Consider the following 16,205-nt stretch of genomic DNA (forward strand, 5'->3'; position numbering starts at 1 on the left):
TTTGTTTACGCTGTCGTATACTGTAACTTACGTGATTATTTCAGTAAAGTAAAGTTTGTGTTGTTAGTGTGTTCTTACACGCTATACATTTGATTCTCTAGTATGTAGCCGAAGTGAAAAGTTCCAAAATAAGTGAAAAGTTTATATAGTTTAGGCTCAGTGCTTTGTTTACCTTTTGTTTCGTCATGTAAGCAATAGAGGTTAAATCGTTTTTGTTTCTCCGGAATTTTTGAATTAGCATCCCAATTTTAAGCCTAAACTTTCTAAAAACTTTAATATATTAATTGAGTAGTCTAGAAAGTTATTGTTTTAACTCACACTAAAGCTAAATTTGTTTGTCATTAGCGAGAAGTGTATGACTTGCCATAGGATTGTTAGTTCCAGGGTGTGGTGTGAGAGTTGTTGCAGTTTCTTTCATGTGGGTGACTGCAGCGGCCTGGGAATTGGAGAAAGAAACATGGTCCACTGGTTGTGTAGGATTTGCTGTAGAGATAGGAAGATAGTGGAACAGAAGGTGACGATTGCTGCCCTTGACGCGGAAGTAGGTAAAGCGAAATAAGATCAGGAAAAGCTAAGGGGAGAGAAGGGAAAAGAGAGGTGGGAAGTGACAACAGGGCGTAGAAGAAATAAGAATAGGACATTCTCAGACAGTGTTGTTGTGAATGTGGAAAAAAGGTTTGATATGTTGTTACAGTTGGAAACTGTTGAGCCACAAGTAGATTTAGTAGACAGGACGCAACAAATTTTCAAAAAGTGTTGGAAAAGTAAGAAGCCAGAAAAAGTTGTGAAAAAGAAGGAAGTTTTGTTATTAGGTAGTTCACAAGGCAGAGGTGATGGTCAACTGTTGCAGGATGAACTAAGAATAGGTTACCAGGTGACAAGCTTTTTAAACCTACCGAAAGTCTGGGTCAGGCGATTGATGATATAGCTTCACTTTGCAAAGACTTCACAAAGGAAGACACCGTGATAATAGTGAGTGGGACGGGCAACAGCATAGATAGGAACCCTAGTTATTCAATTGAGTGACCTGCTATAGATAATTTCAGCAACGAGACGTACTGGTGTTGGGTTTGTCTGTTCTGAGGCGCCATGACCGGTCCCATTTAAATTCTTCTGGTAGGAGAGTTAATTTAGAGGTGGGACGGCTGCTTGGATCAGGCATGGGGTCTCATATCAGTGTGGTACATGTTGACTCGATCAGCAGGTGAGACTATACTGGGCATGGCCTACACCTCGACAGAAAAAGTGAAGGGAAAACTGTCTGGGCTAACAGCAAATACACTCCTGGAAATGGAAAAAAGAACACATTGACACCGGTGTGTCAGACCCGCCATACTTGCTCCGGACACTGCGAGAGGGCTGTACAAGCAATGATCACACGCACGGCACAGCGGACACACCAGGAACCGCGGTGCTGGCCGTCGAATGGCGCTAGCTGCGCAGCATTTGTGCACCGCCGTCAGTGTCAGCCAGTTTGCCGTGGCATACGGAGCTCCATCGCAGTCTTTAACACTGGTAGCATGCCGCGACAGCGTGGACGTGAACCGTATGTGCAGTTGACGGACTTTGAGCGACGGCATATAGTGGGCATGCGGGAGGCCGGGTGGACGTACCGCCGAATTGCTCAACACGTGGGGCGTGAGGTCTCCACAGTACATCGATGTTGTCGCCAGTGGTCGGCGGAAGGTGCACGTGCCCGTCGACCTGGGACCGGACCGCAGCGACGCACGGATGCACGCCAAGACCGTAGGATCCTACGCAGTGCCGTAGGGGACCGCACCGCCACTTCCCAGCAAATTTGGGACACTGTTGCTCCTGGGGTATCGGCGAGGACCATTCGCAACCGTCTCCATGAAGCTGGGCTACGGTCCCGCACACCGTTAGGCCGTCTTCCGCTCACGCCCCAACATCGTGCACCCCGCCTCCAGTGGTGTCGCGACAGGCGTGAATGGAGGGACGAATCGAGACGTGGCGTCTTCAGCGATGAGAGTCGCTTCTGCCTTGGTGCCAATGATGGTCGTATGCGTGTTTGGCGCCGTGCAGGTGAGCGCCACAATCAGGACTGCATACGACCGAGGCACACAGGGCCAACACCCGGCATCATGGTGTGGGGAGCGATCTCCTACACTGGCCGTACACCTCTGGTGATCGTCGAGGGGACACTGAGTAGTGCACGGTACATCCAAACCGTCATCGAACCCATCGTTCTACCATTCCTAGACCGGCAAGGGAACTTGCTGTTCCAACAGGACAATGCACGTCCGCATGTATCCCGTGCCACCCTTCGTGCTCTAGAAGGTGTACGTCAACTACCCTGGCCAGCAAGATCCCCGGATCTGTCTCCCATTGAGCATGTTTGGGACTGGATGAAGCGTCGTCTCACGCGGTCTGCACGTCCAGCACGAACGCTGGTCCAACTGAGGCGCCAGGTGGAAATGGCATGGTAAGCCGTTCCACAGGACTACATCCATCATCTCTACGATCGTCACCATGGGAGAATAGCAGCCTGCATTGCTGCGAAAGGTGGATATACACTGTACTAGTGCCGACATTGTGCATGCTCTGTTGCCTGTGTCTATGTGCCTGTGGTTCTGTCAGTGTGATCATGTGATGTATCTGACCCCAGGAATGTGTCAATAAAGTTTCCCCTTCCTGGGACAATGAATTCACGGTGTTCTTATTTCAATTTCCAGGAGTGTAACTTAAGGGGGGGGGGGGGGCGGCACTGTCACAAGTGGTAAAGTACCAGTGGTTACAAGTGGTGACAGATCAGCAGTTTTTTAGGGTAGAGAGGGCAGAAACAAAACATGTTAGAGACAGTCTGAAAATGACATCCACATTGATAAAACAGCCCGCCAGAAAGCAAATTTTAATATACACAATTCATGCAGGCAGGATCTGATTGAAACTAGAGATACTCAGGAATTGATAGGAAAATTAGGTTCATCCAGTTGTAATTCAGCCAGTGCTTGTTGCATCAGAATATCCGAGCACTAAGGGGTAAGCTTAATGACTTGCTGATTTGTGCTGAAGGATTAGTTGAGCAAACCATTTGATATAATCTGCCTCTCTGAACATCGTGTGACCACAGGTATGTACAAGTTAAATGTTGCAGGATTCAATTTAGCTTCTTGCTTCTGTAGAGAAAAAGTGGAGCAAGGGGGAACTGCCATCTTTGTAGGAATCAGTTTTGATAATACACATCCATGCCCGAGGCAGGATTCGAGCCCGCGACCGTAGCGCTTTGGCATCCTTACAGAAGAAGGTTGTAGGCACCTTTGAGCAAAATTTTAAACTTACGCATCGCAATGAGAGCCAGTTATGAGCTTTTGAAAAAGTGATGCTTTGTGTTGCACAGTGAATGTTTCACGTCATATGTCACATGCAACAAAAAATGTGGAGCTACAGTATATTTGCATGTTAGGATATTTGCTTAACCAGCAGAGCAGCCACTGCACCCTCCACGCCGTTGACGAGGAGTCTTTCCGGGACTAGGTGCTCGGCTAATTTGAGACTGCGTCAGATCCAACTGTCAGTGGTTCTGATGCAGTGCTGGACCACCTCTCCAGTTAGACACTGCGGTCGGTGGACGTAGTCTGCCAGAGGCCTGGCCCATCCACTAGACTTCTTGTGACATCTGACGCCTTCCATCCTAGAGGCTGTCAAGCAGAATAACCGCATTTTCCACCAATGGTAGCTGACCCGTCATACGGTGATGAAGCACTTCCTCAACCCGCTGCTTCGGGGAATCTGGAGTAGTGAATAATACAGCCGCGACTGGATGGGCAAAGCTGCTAGCCTCAGCATTGAAGACGGCAGAGCCTGGAGAATGACGAAGCGGTTTCTCCTTCGGCAGAAGCGGATTCTGGCCTGATTGCGGGACGAGATGTTGTCTGTGAATGCGGTGTAAAGACCAATCACTTGGCTGAGGCCTCCGGAGACAAATTCACGCTGATGGTGTATTCAATCAACTACGAGCAAATCTGTCCGGTGAGAGAGCGACTGTTGGATTTTCTGGTTGCCATAGATGACAAAGACGTGATCGAGCCAATCATCGAAGAGGAAGTTGGGCCACAATTCCGGCACTCATTCTGAAGAAGGCAGACGGTTCTGATGGTCTTAACACCATCCTGCGGCAACTGCCTTCTACAGTTCATTTTCTGCTGTCCATCATTATTAAAGCTGTCATGTGGCCTGGTATCTGCCCTTCCATGCGGAAATATCTGTAAGTGGCTGCTATGCCAAAGAACGGCAAACGTCGTTGGCTGCCACAGAATTACCGAGCGTTTTCACCGGGCAGCTTGTTGACCGTGTCGCTGCTGAGGGCTTCATGCCAGACGAGCAGTTCGGCTTGCAGAGGGGCCACTCCACATTTCTCTCATCAGCTGCTGCGGCTGGTGGAATAGGTCACAGTAGTGCCAGAGTGTCAAGAGTATATTGGGGCGGTGCTCCTGGAAGTCTCCAGGGTGTTCGCCCTCTAATGGTATGACGGCCTTGTGTAGAGACTTCGTTCATGGGATCCTGACGTCACACATTCGCTACTCCGCTCCTACATGTCAGGCAGTGCACTGTTAGGGCGTGTCAAATACAAGCAGATTGTTGCTTGGCCTTTGCTCTAGATCTTGTACGTTGTCCGTTCAGAAAGTAATGTAACGTATTTTTTTTCTGAAAGCATGTTGGTTTTTGTGCAGGATTCCAGTACACCATGTTACTCCTCACTCTTTCGGCTACAAATCCCTATCTTTCAACATAATCTCCGTTGAATGTGACGGCCTCACGCCACCTTACTGGGAAGGGCTGTATGCCTGCATGGTGTCACTCTACTGGTCGACGTCGGAGCCAACGCCTTACTGCATAAATGACGTGCCCATCATCCACGTACTGCTTCCCACGGGCTGCTTCCTTCATTGGGCTAAACAGATGGAAGTCGGAACGTGCGAGTTTCGGGCTGTATGGTGGATAAGGAAGAAGAGACCAATGAAGGTTTTTGAGCTCCTCTCGGGTGCGCAGAATTGTGTGAGTCCTTGCGTTCTTATTGAGAAGTAGACGGTCATTTGAAATTTTATGGCGACCAACACGCTGAAGTCGTTTCTTAAATTTCCCGAGAGTAGCACATCACAACTGTGTGCGGCCGGCCGGCACGTGTGACATCGAAGAGGTTTGTGCGGCCATGTTGTGACGACAGATGCGTCGCTGACCGGCTCACCGCACTTTTGTTCACTGCCAGGTCTCCGTAGACATTCTGCAAGCGCCAGTGAATATCTGCGATACTGTGATTTTCCGTCAAAAGAAACTCAATGGTAGCTCTTTGCTTGGAATAGACGTCCGTTGCAGACGCCATTTTGAAGGCTATGCATAGCGTATCGGAATTTCATGAAACTATAGGGACTTAAGCGGGCATATGCTATGATATCGCACAGGACCGTTCGTCAGGCTGCTCGTATCTTCCACGAGAAGTTGCAGCTGTCTAACAACGTACTCATCCGGCACACTGGCCCTCAGGTTCATCCTAGGCGACCTTTCAGTGGCCAGTCTTGCTGTTGGCATGAGCTATAAGTGCGACATAATGTGATCACCACTTTCAAGTCACTACCCACACATGACAATCCAGCATGACAAGACCAAAATTCTCCGTCGCACGACACCAGGCTCCCAGGAGAGTATGAGTGTTAAGAGTTCCTCAAAAGTTTCTGGATAGTTCCTGCAGAGTTCCCTTAGAGTTATGTAGAGTTCGTGCATAGTTCTTGCAGTGTTCCAACGGGTCTGTTCTCCAGAGATGGAACGAGGTGTTCAGCGGCAGCCAATCCCACGAGTCCCGTTCGCAGATGCCGGTACAGCTTCATCGCAGCTCAAATGTCCGCAGAGAATCCGTCATTCTTTGACAACAGCAAACAATGTTGCCACGGCCATGGCAGGGCCTAGACAGTATTGGAGGGACTGTATTGTGCACGAATTGGACTTAGCCTCAGAGTAGGAGTGTCACAGGCTAGGAATATTGTACAACGATCTCAAAGTAGAGTATTTGTGTGTCATTCAATAAACGTTGTTTCTTGAAATAGAATTCCAGTAATATCAGTAGTTATACTAACAATTATGTGTGCTTGTTGTTTGACTTGGGGTGGCGTCACTCTTTACGCAGACATTAGTGGCACCCCAGTAGGTGTTGTCAACATTTTACGGTGACGTTGACGTGTAGATTGAACAACATACTTCTCGCGAAATCCTGTTGGGTATAATCTATATTCTACTAAAATAGTGCGACCATTACTGTGTCATCTTCGAGTACCTCGCGTAGGGATCACGTGAATAACATGAGAGAGAGTGGAGCGCGCACAGAGGCAGGCAGACAGTCATTCATTCTTTGGTCAGTACTTGAATGCCATAGGACAGCCCCCCCCCCCCCCCTCCCACCATACAGTGTACAGTAGCTTACGGAGTGTAAACGATAACTGTTTACAACAGGTCCAGTGGTGTAGAGGAAGTCGAGATAACAATTTGATATGAGGCACATGGGATCCATCAAGCAGGAAGCGAGCCCCAAATTGGCCTGAAAACCCACATAAGCTAGAGCGCATGCGTGCCGCGCGTTTTTTATCGATATCCTTTCTCTGTCTTATACCACTGCCGTAGTCGGCTATTTCGTTAACATTACTAATTTAAACTTTCTCCTGACGGTAATGATTTAACAAAATACTTTTTTAAACGTTATGCAGAAACTAATTCAGTTTGTAATTCGATCTAAACCTAACACTTACAAACAGATAAGTTTCGTAGTAAGAAGGCCAGACAAACAAAACAATTTAACTGTAAATATTTTGCTGTTAAAATTCATTATATTTGAGGGCAAATTTATAGTGTAAATTTTACATTTTGTACATGCAAGAACAAAGGTTTTAATATTTAATGACGATTTTAGCGAGAAAAAGAAATGAAGTCGCCCGACGTGTGTATGCACTGGAGCTTAACTGGTTTTTTAGGCCAATTGGAAGTTGTTTCCACGCTTGGTGAACCAAAAGTGTCATACATCAGCTTGTTCGTCCAGGCCTCCCCTTAACCACTGTGGTATGTCGTAAAAAGTTATCGTTTACACCCTGTATATGTAGGTGATGGTCATGCCAGCACCATTTGCTTGTAATGACCTGAGTCGCTTGTCAGTAGACGTCAATAAAACGACGGCGTTTATATCAGAATCTGTCTAAAAACGAATACTTCGTTCATAGATATGTTTGTATTTCGGCTTTCATTTCACGGGATATGATTAATATACACTAATGACGAACTAGTAACTTCTATTTAGCTTTATCTACGTTCAGATTCTTACAAAGAAAAGAAAAGGAAAGAAGAAACGATAATCGTTTCTCATTGTCATGTATAATGAACTAAAAAATCTGTCGATCTGTATGACTACGCTTTGTTTAATGCCTGTCTGTAGAAATCCTAACTTTTTAGTGGTTTCGCAACATCACGAGCCTTAGGTGTTCGTTCTCTTTCATACATAAGTAGTACACTGTAGCAAGTTTCATACCCTGCTTAAAATTCCTTTGAGATGTGAACATCCTTATGACTCATCTTCATCTAGGGAGGAGTAACGAAAGTGAGCTGACTTGTTCACTGTCAGCAGACGTAATACATTTTCATTTATGAATGAATTTTTGGAGCCTCTCATAGAGATCTACATCTACATGACTACTCTGCAATTCACATTTAAGTGCTTGGCAGAGGGTTCATCGAACCACAATCATACTGTCTCTCTACTATTCCACTCCCGAACAGGGCGCGGGAAAAACGAACACCTAAACCTTTCTGTTCGAGCTCTGATTTCTCTTATTTTATTTTGATGATCATTCCTACCTATGTAGGTTGGGCTCAACAAAATATTTTCGCATTCGGAAGAGAAAGTTGGTGACTGAAATTTCGTAAAAAGGTCTCGCCGCGACGGAAAACGTCTATGCTGTAATGACTTCCATCCCAACTCGTGTATCATATCTGCCACACTCTCTCCCCTATGACGTGATAATACAAAACGAGCTGCCCTTTTTTGCACCCTTTCGATGTCCTCCGTCAATCCCACCTAGTAAGGATCCCACACCGCGCAGCAATATTCTAACAGAGGACGAACGAGTGTAGTGTAAGCTGTCTCTTTAGTGGACTTGTTGCATTTTCTAAGTGTCCTGCCAATGAAACGCAACCTTTGGCTCGCCTTCCCGACAATATTATCTATGTGGTCCTTCCAACTGAAGTTGTTCGTAATTTTAACACCCAGGTACTTAGTTGAATTGACAGCCTTGAGAATTGTACTGTTTATCGAGTAATCGAATTCCAACGGATTTCTTTTGGAACTCATGTGGATCATCTCACACTTTTCGTTATTTAGCGTCAACTGCCACCTGACACACCATACAGCAATCTTTTCTAAATCGCTTTGCAACTGATACTGGTCTTCGGATGACCTTACTAGACGGTAAATTACAGCATCATCTGCGAACAATCTAAGAGAACTGCTCAGATTGTCACCCATGTCATTTATATAGATCAGGAACAGCAGAGGTCCCAGGACGCTTCCCTGGGGAACACCTGCTATCACTTCAGTTTTACTCGATGGTTTGCCGTCTATTACTACGAACTGCGACCTTCCTGACCGGAAATCACGAATCCAGTCGCACAACTGAGACGATACCCCACAGCTCCGCAGCTTGATTAGAAGTCGCTTGTGAGGAACGGTGTCAAAATCCTTCCGGAAATCTAGAAATACGGAATCAACTTGAGATCCCCTGTCGATAGCGGCCATTACTTCGTGCGAATAAAGAGCTAGCTGCGTTGCACAAGAGCGATGTTTTCTGAAACCATGCTGATTACGTATCAATAGATTGTTCCCTTCGAGGTGATTCATAATGTTTGAATACAGTATATGCTCCAAAACCCCACTGCAAACCGACGTCAATGATATAGGTCTGTAGTTAAATGGATTACTCGTACTAGCCTTCTTGAACACTGGTGCGACCTGCGCAATTTTCCAATCTGTAGGTACAGATCTATCGGTGAGCGAGCGGTTGTATATGAGTGCTAAGTAGGGAGCTATAGTATCAGCGTAATCTGAAGGGAACCTAATCGGTATACAATCTGGACCTGGAGACTTGCCCGTATCAAGCGATTTGAGTTGCTTCGCAACCCCTAAGGTATCTACTTCTAAGAAACTCATGCTAGCAGATGTACGTGTTTCAAATTTTGGAATATTCCATTCGTCTTCCCTGGTGAAGGAATTTCGGAAAACTGCGTTCAATAACTCCGCTTTAGCGGCACAGTCGTCGGTAACAGTACCATCGGCACTGCGCAGCGAAGGTATTGACTGCGTCTTGCCGCTTGTGTACTTTACATACGACCAGAATTTCTTAGGATTTTCTACCAAATTTCGAGACAATGTTTCGTTGTGGAACCTATTAAAGGCATCTCGCATCGAAGTAAGTGCCAAATTTCGCGCGTCTGTAAATTTTAGCCCATCTTCGGGATTTCGCGTTCTTCTGAACTTCGCATGCTTTTTCCGTTGAATCTGCAACAGCGTTCGGGCCTTTTTTGTGTACCACGGGGGATCTGTTCCACCTCTTACCAATTTATGAGGTATGAATATCTCAATTGCTGTTGCTACTATATCTTTGAATTTGAGCCACATCTCGTCTACATTCGCATAGTCAGTTCGGGAGGAATGGAAATTGTCATTTAGGAAGGCTTCTAGTGACACTTTATCCGCTTTTTTAAATAAAATTATTTTGCGTTTGTTTCTGATGGATTTGGAAGAAACTGTATTGAACCTAGCTACAACGACCTTGTGATCACTAATCCCTGTATCAGTCATGATGCTCTCTGTCAGCTCTGGAATGTTTTTGGCTAAGAGGTCAAGTGTGTTTTCGCAACCATTTACAATTCGCGTGGGTTCGTGGACTAACTGCTCGAAATAATTTTCGGAGAAAGCATTTAGGACAATCTCGGAAGACGTTTTCTGCCTACCACCGGTTTTGAATAAGTATTTTTGCCAACATACCGAGGGTAGGTTGAAGTCCCCACCAACTATAACCGTATGAGTGGGGTATTTATTTGCTACGAGACTCAAACTTTCTCTGAACTGTTCCGCAACTGTATCATCGGAGTCTGGGGGTCGGTAGAAGGAGCCAATTATTAACTTAATTCGGCTGTTAAGTATAACCTCCACCCATACCAATTCGCACGGAGTATCTACTTCGACTTCACTACAAGATAAACCACTACTGACAGACACAAACACTCCACCACCAATTCTGCCTAATCTATCTTTCCTGAACACCGTCTGAGACTTCGTAAAAATTTCTGCAGAACGTATTTCAGGCTTTATCCAGCTTTCTGTACCTATAACGATATCAGCTTCTGTGCTTTCTATTAGCGCTTGAAGCTCAGGGACTTTTCCAGCGCAACTACAACAATTTACAACTGTAATTCTGACTGTTCCTTGATCCAAGCACGTCCTGTAATTGCCATGCACCCTCTGACATTGCAGCCCACCCCGTACTTTCCCGAGGCCTTCTAACCTAAAATCCGCCCAGTCCACGCCACACAGCCTCCGCTACCCGTGTAGCCGCCAGCTGAGTGTAGTGAACTCCTGACCTATTCAGCGGAACCCGAAACCCCACCACCCTATGGCACAAGTCAAGGAATCTGCAGCCAACACGGTCGCAAAACCGTCTGAGCCTCTGATTCAGACCCTCCACCCGGCTCTACACCAAAGGTCCGCAGTCGGTTCTGTCAACGATGCTGCAGATGGTGAGCTCTGCCTTCATCTCGTAAGCAAGACCGGCAGCCTTCACCAAATCAGATAGCCGCTGGAATCCAGAGAGAATTTCCTCAGATCCAAAGGGACACACGTCATTAGTGCCGACATGTGCTACCACCTGCAGCTGGCTGCACCCTGTGCTATTCATGGCATCCGGAATGACCCTTTCCACATCAGGAATGACTCCTTCCGGAATGCACACGGAGTGCAGACTGGATTGCTTCCCCTCCTTAGCCGCCGTATCCCTAAGGGGTCCCATTACGCGCCTAACATTGGAGCTCCTAACTACCAGTAAGCCCACCCTCTGCGATTGCCCGGACCTTGAAGGCTGAGAATGATCCTCTGAAACAGGGCAGGCAGCTGCATCTGGCTCAGCCAGAGACAGTGCCTGAAACCGGTTTGTCAGACGCACCGGGGAGGCTTTCTGATCAGCCTCCTGGGACGCCTTTCGCTGCCTGCCACGCCTTGGAACGACCTCCCAATCAACCACAGGCGAGGGCTCAGCCCCACTGCGGGCAGCAACCGGGGCAACCACAGCGGCAGACCGATCTGGGGACAGACGGGACGAGGTTGACATCCCCGTGATACCCAAGTCCGGCTCCCCACAGTGGTGCTCATTGGCAACAGCCTCAAGCTGCGCGACCGAAGTCAGCGCCGATTGCAGCTGTGAGCGAAGGGATGCCAGGTCAGCCCTCATCCGAACACAGCAATCGCAGTCCCTGTCCATTCTAATCGATGTTGAACAACAGTTACTGAAACACGAGTCCGTGCCTAGATAACGCAAGCGAAACACGCAAAGAATGTATCAACTAACCTGTACAAATGCCTAACGACTGCGCTACAATCTGCTGAATTTACGATTACAGTAACTAAAACTCGAAATTGCACCTCCTATACGAAACTCACACGCAATTTAAATAAGAATCTACCAAGTAAACACTAAAGCGCGATGCTACAACTGTCAAATACTATAATACGCCCGAAATATATGAATTAAACAATGCAAGTACCCAAAAACACGAAAAGAAATTAATTAAACTATCTAACAAATAAGTAGGCTAGGGTTATACGACTTGCTGCTGCAGCTGCTTATCCAACGGCGGCATAGTTTTCCAATTGAAACGTGCAACAAGAATCAGGCAAGAAATCTCGTAAACGGAAGTTTTTCAGCCAGGAAATTAACTTAGTAACTTTTCTGAATATTTGAAAATTTCATTGGGTTATTCTTATGGCTTGCAGGAAACGACGAACTTCTAATCTCATTGTTGTTTTTGTGGTCTTCAGTCCTGAGACTGGTTTGATGCAGCTCTCCATGCTACTCTATCCTGTGCAAGCCTCTTCATGTCCCAGTACCCACTGCAACCTACATCCTTCTGAATCTGCGTAGTGTAGTCATCTCTTGGTCTCTCTCTACGATTTTTACCCTCCACGCTGCCCTCCAATACTAAATTGGTGATCCCTTGATGCCTCAGAACATGTCCGGCTACCCTCCATACAAATACTTTCAGAAATGACTTCCTGACACTTAAATCTATACTCGATGTTAACAAATTTCTCTTCTTCAGAAACGCTTTCCTTGCCATTGCCAGTCTACATTTTATATCCTCTCTACTTCGAACATCATCAGTTATTTTGCTCCCCAAATAGCAGAACTCCTTTACCAGTTTAAGTGTCTCATTTCCTAATCTAATTCCCTCAGCATCGCCCGACTTAATTCGACTACATTCCATTATCCTCATTTTGCTTTTGTTGATGTTCATCTTATATCCTCCTTTCAAGACACTATCCATTCCGTTGAACTGCTCTTCCAAGTCCTTTGCTGTCTCTGACAGAATTACAATGTCATCGGCGAACCTCAAAGTTTTTATTTCTTCTCCATGGATTTTAATACCTACTCCAAATTTTTCTTTTGTTTCCTTCACTGCTTGCTCAATATACAGATTGAATAACATCGGGGAGAGGCTACAACCCTGTCTCACTCCTGCCCAACCACTGCTTCCCTTTCATGTCCCTCGACTCTTATAACTGCCATCTGGTTTCTGTACAAATTGTAAATAGCCTTTCGCTCCCTGTACTTTACCCCTGCCACCTTCAGAATTTGAAAGAGAGTATTCCAGACAACATTGTCAAAAGCTTTCTCTAAGTCTACAAATGCTAGAAACGTAGGTTTGCCCTTCCTTAATCTAGCTTCTAAGATAAGTCGTAGGGTCAGTATTTCCTCACGTGTTCCAACATTTATACGGAATCCAAACTGATCTTCCCCGAGGTCGGATTCTACTAGTTTTTCCATTTGTCTGTAAAGAATTCGCGTTAGTATTTTGCAGCTGTGACTTATTAAACTGATAGTTTGGTAATTTTCACATCTCTCAACACCTGCTTTCTTTGGGATTGGAATTATTATATTCTTCTTGAAGTCTGAGGGTATTTCACCTGTCTCATACATCTTGCTCACCAGATGGAATAGTTTTGACATGACAGGCTCTCCCAAGGCTATCAGTAGTTTTGACTTATGTCTTGTTTTGACTTAGGTCTTACAGTGCTCTGTCAAATTCTTCACACAGTATCGTATCTCCCATTTCATCTTCATCTACATCCTCTTCCATTTCCATAATATTGTCCTCAAGTACATCTCCCTTGTATAGACCCTCTATATACTCCTTCCACCTTTCTACTTTCCCTTCTTTGCTTAGAACTGGGTTTCCATCTGAGCTCTTGATGTTCATACAAGTGGTTCTCTTATCTCCAAAGGTCTCTTTAATTTTCCTGTAGGCAGTATCTATCTTACCCCTAGTGAGATAAGCCTCTACATCCTTACATTTGTCCTCTCACCATGCCTGCTTAGCCATTTTGCACTTCCTGTCGATCTCATTTTTGAGACGTCTGTATTCCTTTTTGCCTGCTTCATTTACTGCATTTTTATATTTTCTCCTTTCATCAATTAAATTCAATATTTCTTCTGTTACCCAAGGATTTCTACTAGTCATCATCTTTTTACCTATTTGATCCTGTGCTGCCTTCACTACTTCATCCCTCAAAGCTACCCATTCTTCTTCCACTGTATTTCTTTCCCCCATTCCTGTCAATTGCTCCCTTATGCTCTCCCTGAAACTCTGTACAACCTCTGGTTCTTTTAGTTTATCCATGTCCCATCTCCTTAAATTCCCACCTTTTTGCAGTTTCTTCAGTTTTAATCTACATGTCATAACCAATAGATTGTGGTCAGAGTCCACATCTGGCCCTGGAAATGTCTTACAATTTAAAACCTGGTTCCTAAATCTCTGTCTTACCATTATATAATCTATCTGAGACCTGTCAGTATCTCCAGGCTTCTTCCATGTATTTAGCCTTCTTTTATGATTCTTGAACCAAGTGTTACCTATGATTAAGTTGTGGTCTGTGCAAAATTCTACCAGGCGGCTTCCTCTTTCATTTCTTTGCCCCAGTCCATATTCACCTACTATGTTTCCTTCTCTCCCTTTTCCTACTACCGAATTCCAGTCACCCATGACTATTAAATTTTCGTCTCCCTTCACTATCTGAATAATTTCTTTGATTTGATCATAAATTTCATCAATTTCTTCGTCATCTGCAGAGCTAGTTGGCATATAAACTTGTGCTACTGTAGTAGGTGTGGGCTTCGTATCTACCTTGGCCACAATAATGCGTTCACTATGCTGTTTGTTGTAGCTTACCCTCATTCCTATTTTCCTATTCATTATTAAACCTGCTCCTACATTACCCCTATTTGATTTTGTGTTTATAACCCTGTAGTCACTTGACCAGAAGTCTTGTTCCTCCTGCCACCGAACTTCACTAACTCCCACTATATCTAACTTTAACCTATCCGTTTCCCTTTTTAAATTTTCTAACCTACCTGCCCGATTAAGGGATCTGACATTCCACGCTCCGATCCGTAGAATGCCAGTTCTCTTTCTCCTGATAACGACATCCTCTTGAGTAGTCCCCGCCCGTAGATCCGAATGGGGGACTATTTTACCTCCGGAATATTTCACCCAAGAGGACGCCATCATCATTTAATCATACAGTAAAGCTGCATGCCCTCGGGAAAAATTACGGCCGTAGTTTCCCCTTGCTTTCAGCCGTTCGCAGTACCAGCACAGCAAGGCCGTTTTGGTTATTTTTACAAGGCCAGATCGGTCAATCATCCAGACTGTTGCCCCTGCAACTACTGAAAATGCTGCTGCCCCTCTTCAGGAACCACACGTTTGTCTGGCCTCTCAACAGATACCCCTCCGTTGTGGTTGAACCTACGGTACGGCTATCTGTATCGCTGAGGCACGCAAGCCTCCCCACCAACGGCAAGGTCCATGGTTCATGGGGGGAGGCTAATCTCATTATTACAGGGAATTCCCATATTTCAGTAATAGGAAGCACGGTTATAGGATAGTTTGTTCCAGAACCATTAGGTGAAATGTAGACAGCATTAGTGCTATTCGTAGGTACAATCAAAATGCTAGAATACAAGATCTTATATTGCAAGTGTGGACTGCTGAGTTGTATTGAGTCCAGCGGATAGGAAATCATCGAAGAAAAAAGAACATGTAAAATTTATGATACCTGCCGGACTGCATTCGCTCTGAGCCTGAGGACTAATCTGGTCAAACAACTGAATGTTACGCATGTATCTTAGGCAAACAGTCATAGGTTTTACTGTGCATGTCGTTAACTGCATGTTCTGCCCAATTATATCCTCGTTTACTATTATTCCGAGAACGTTTACCATCGTGGAGTACGTGAGGAACGGCTTCTCGAAATAGTCCATATATTAACTTTCGGTACAATTTAAGGATCACCTGTGACTTCCTGGGGCTTAGTTTGAGACTCAGGTTTCGTGTACATCTTACTGCAGATGTGCAGATAACGTATTTTATATCTAGCTGCTTTATTAGAGCCTATTTCATAATGAAAATGATCCTTGTTAGTGGTACTGGTCTAGGAAAGAGAAACATTTCGCCTCCAGCCCTATCCTGAATACGAAAAAAAATTAAGAAATAAAATGTGCATACTCTTGATCTGGACGGAGGTGGTGTTTCTTCTGCTGTTTCAGGAACGGACTTTTCTGCTCCCAGGCTCTCCTCACTGGGTGTAGGATTTTGTTCATCATCCAACTCTTCCACTTCCGCCTGCAACACAGCGAAACATATATTTTGTCAGAAATGAGAGAAAAAGTAACTCATTTTTTGCATATGTGAGTCAGCGTCAACGTCGCAGTTGGTTAACCGTCCGGACTACTTTAGAGGGAGAGAGAGAGAGAGAGAGAGAGAGAGAGAGAATGGCAATAAAAAATTGCTCTGCTGTATTCTTCTAACGGTATTTATGTTTAAAATTCATGTTTTAATTTCGTAATAAGTTGATGTGTCCAAGATAAATTCAGTATGTATAAAAT

At 45.2% G+C, this 16,205-nt stretch overlaps 1 protein-coding gene across 5 annotated transcripts in view; it reads right to left on the reverse strand.

The window, feature by feature from the left end:
- The window catches only part of LOC126298590 (cAMP-regulated phosphoprotein 21), a 1,220,135-nt gene that overhangs the window by 355,619 nt on the left and 848,311 nt on the right, over positions 1 to 16,205 (reverse strand). For all 5 annotated transcript variants that reach the window (XM_049989965.1, XM_049989963.1, XM_049989964.1 and 2 more), the window contains one exon: positions 15,826 to 15,942. In XM_049989965.1, the coding sequence (XP_049845922.1) occupies positions 15,826 to 15,942 (117 nt within the window). The remainder of the gene's footprint in view (positions 1 to 15,825; positions 15,943 to 16,205) is intronic.

This window comes from Schistocerca gregaria, chromosome X (assembly GCF_023897955.1).
Source record: "Schistocerca gregaria isolate iqSchGreg1 chromosome X, iqSchGreg1.2, whole genome shotgun sequence".
NCBI classification, from domain to species: Eukaryota; Metazoa; Arthropoda; class Insecta; order Orthoptera; family Acrididae; genus Schistocerca; species Schistocerca gregaria.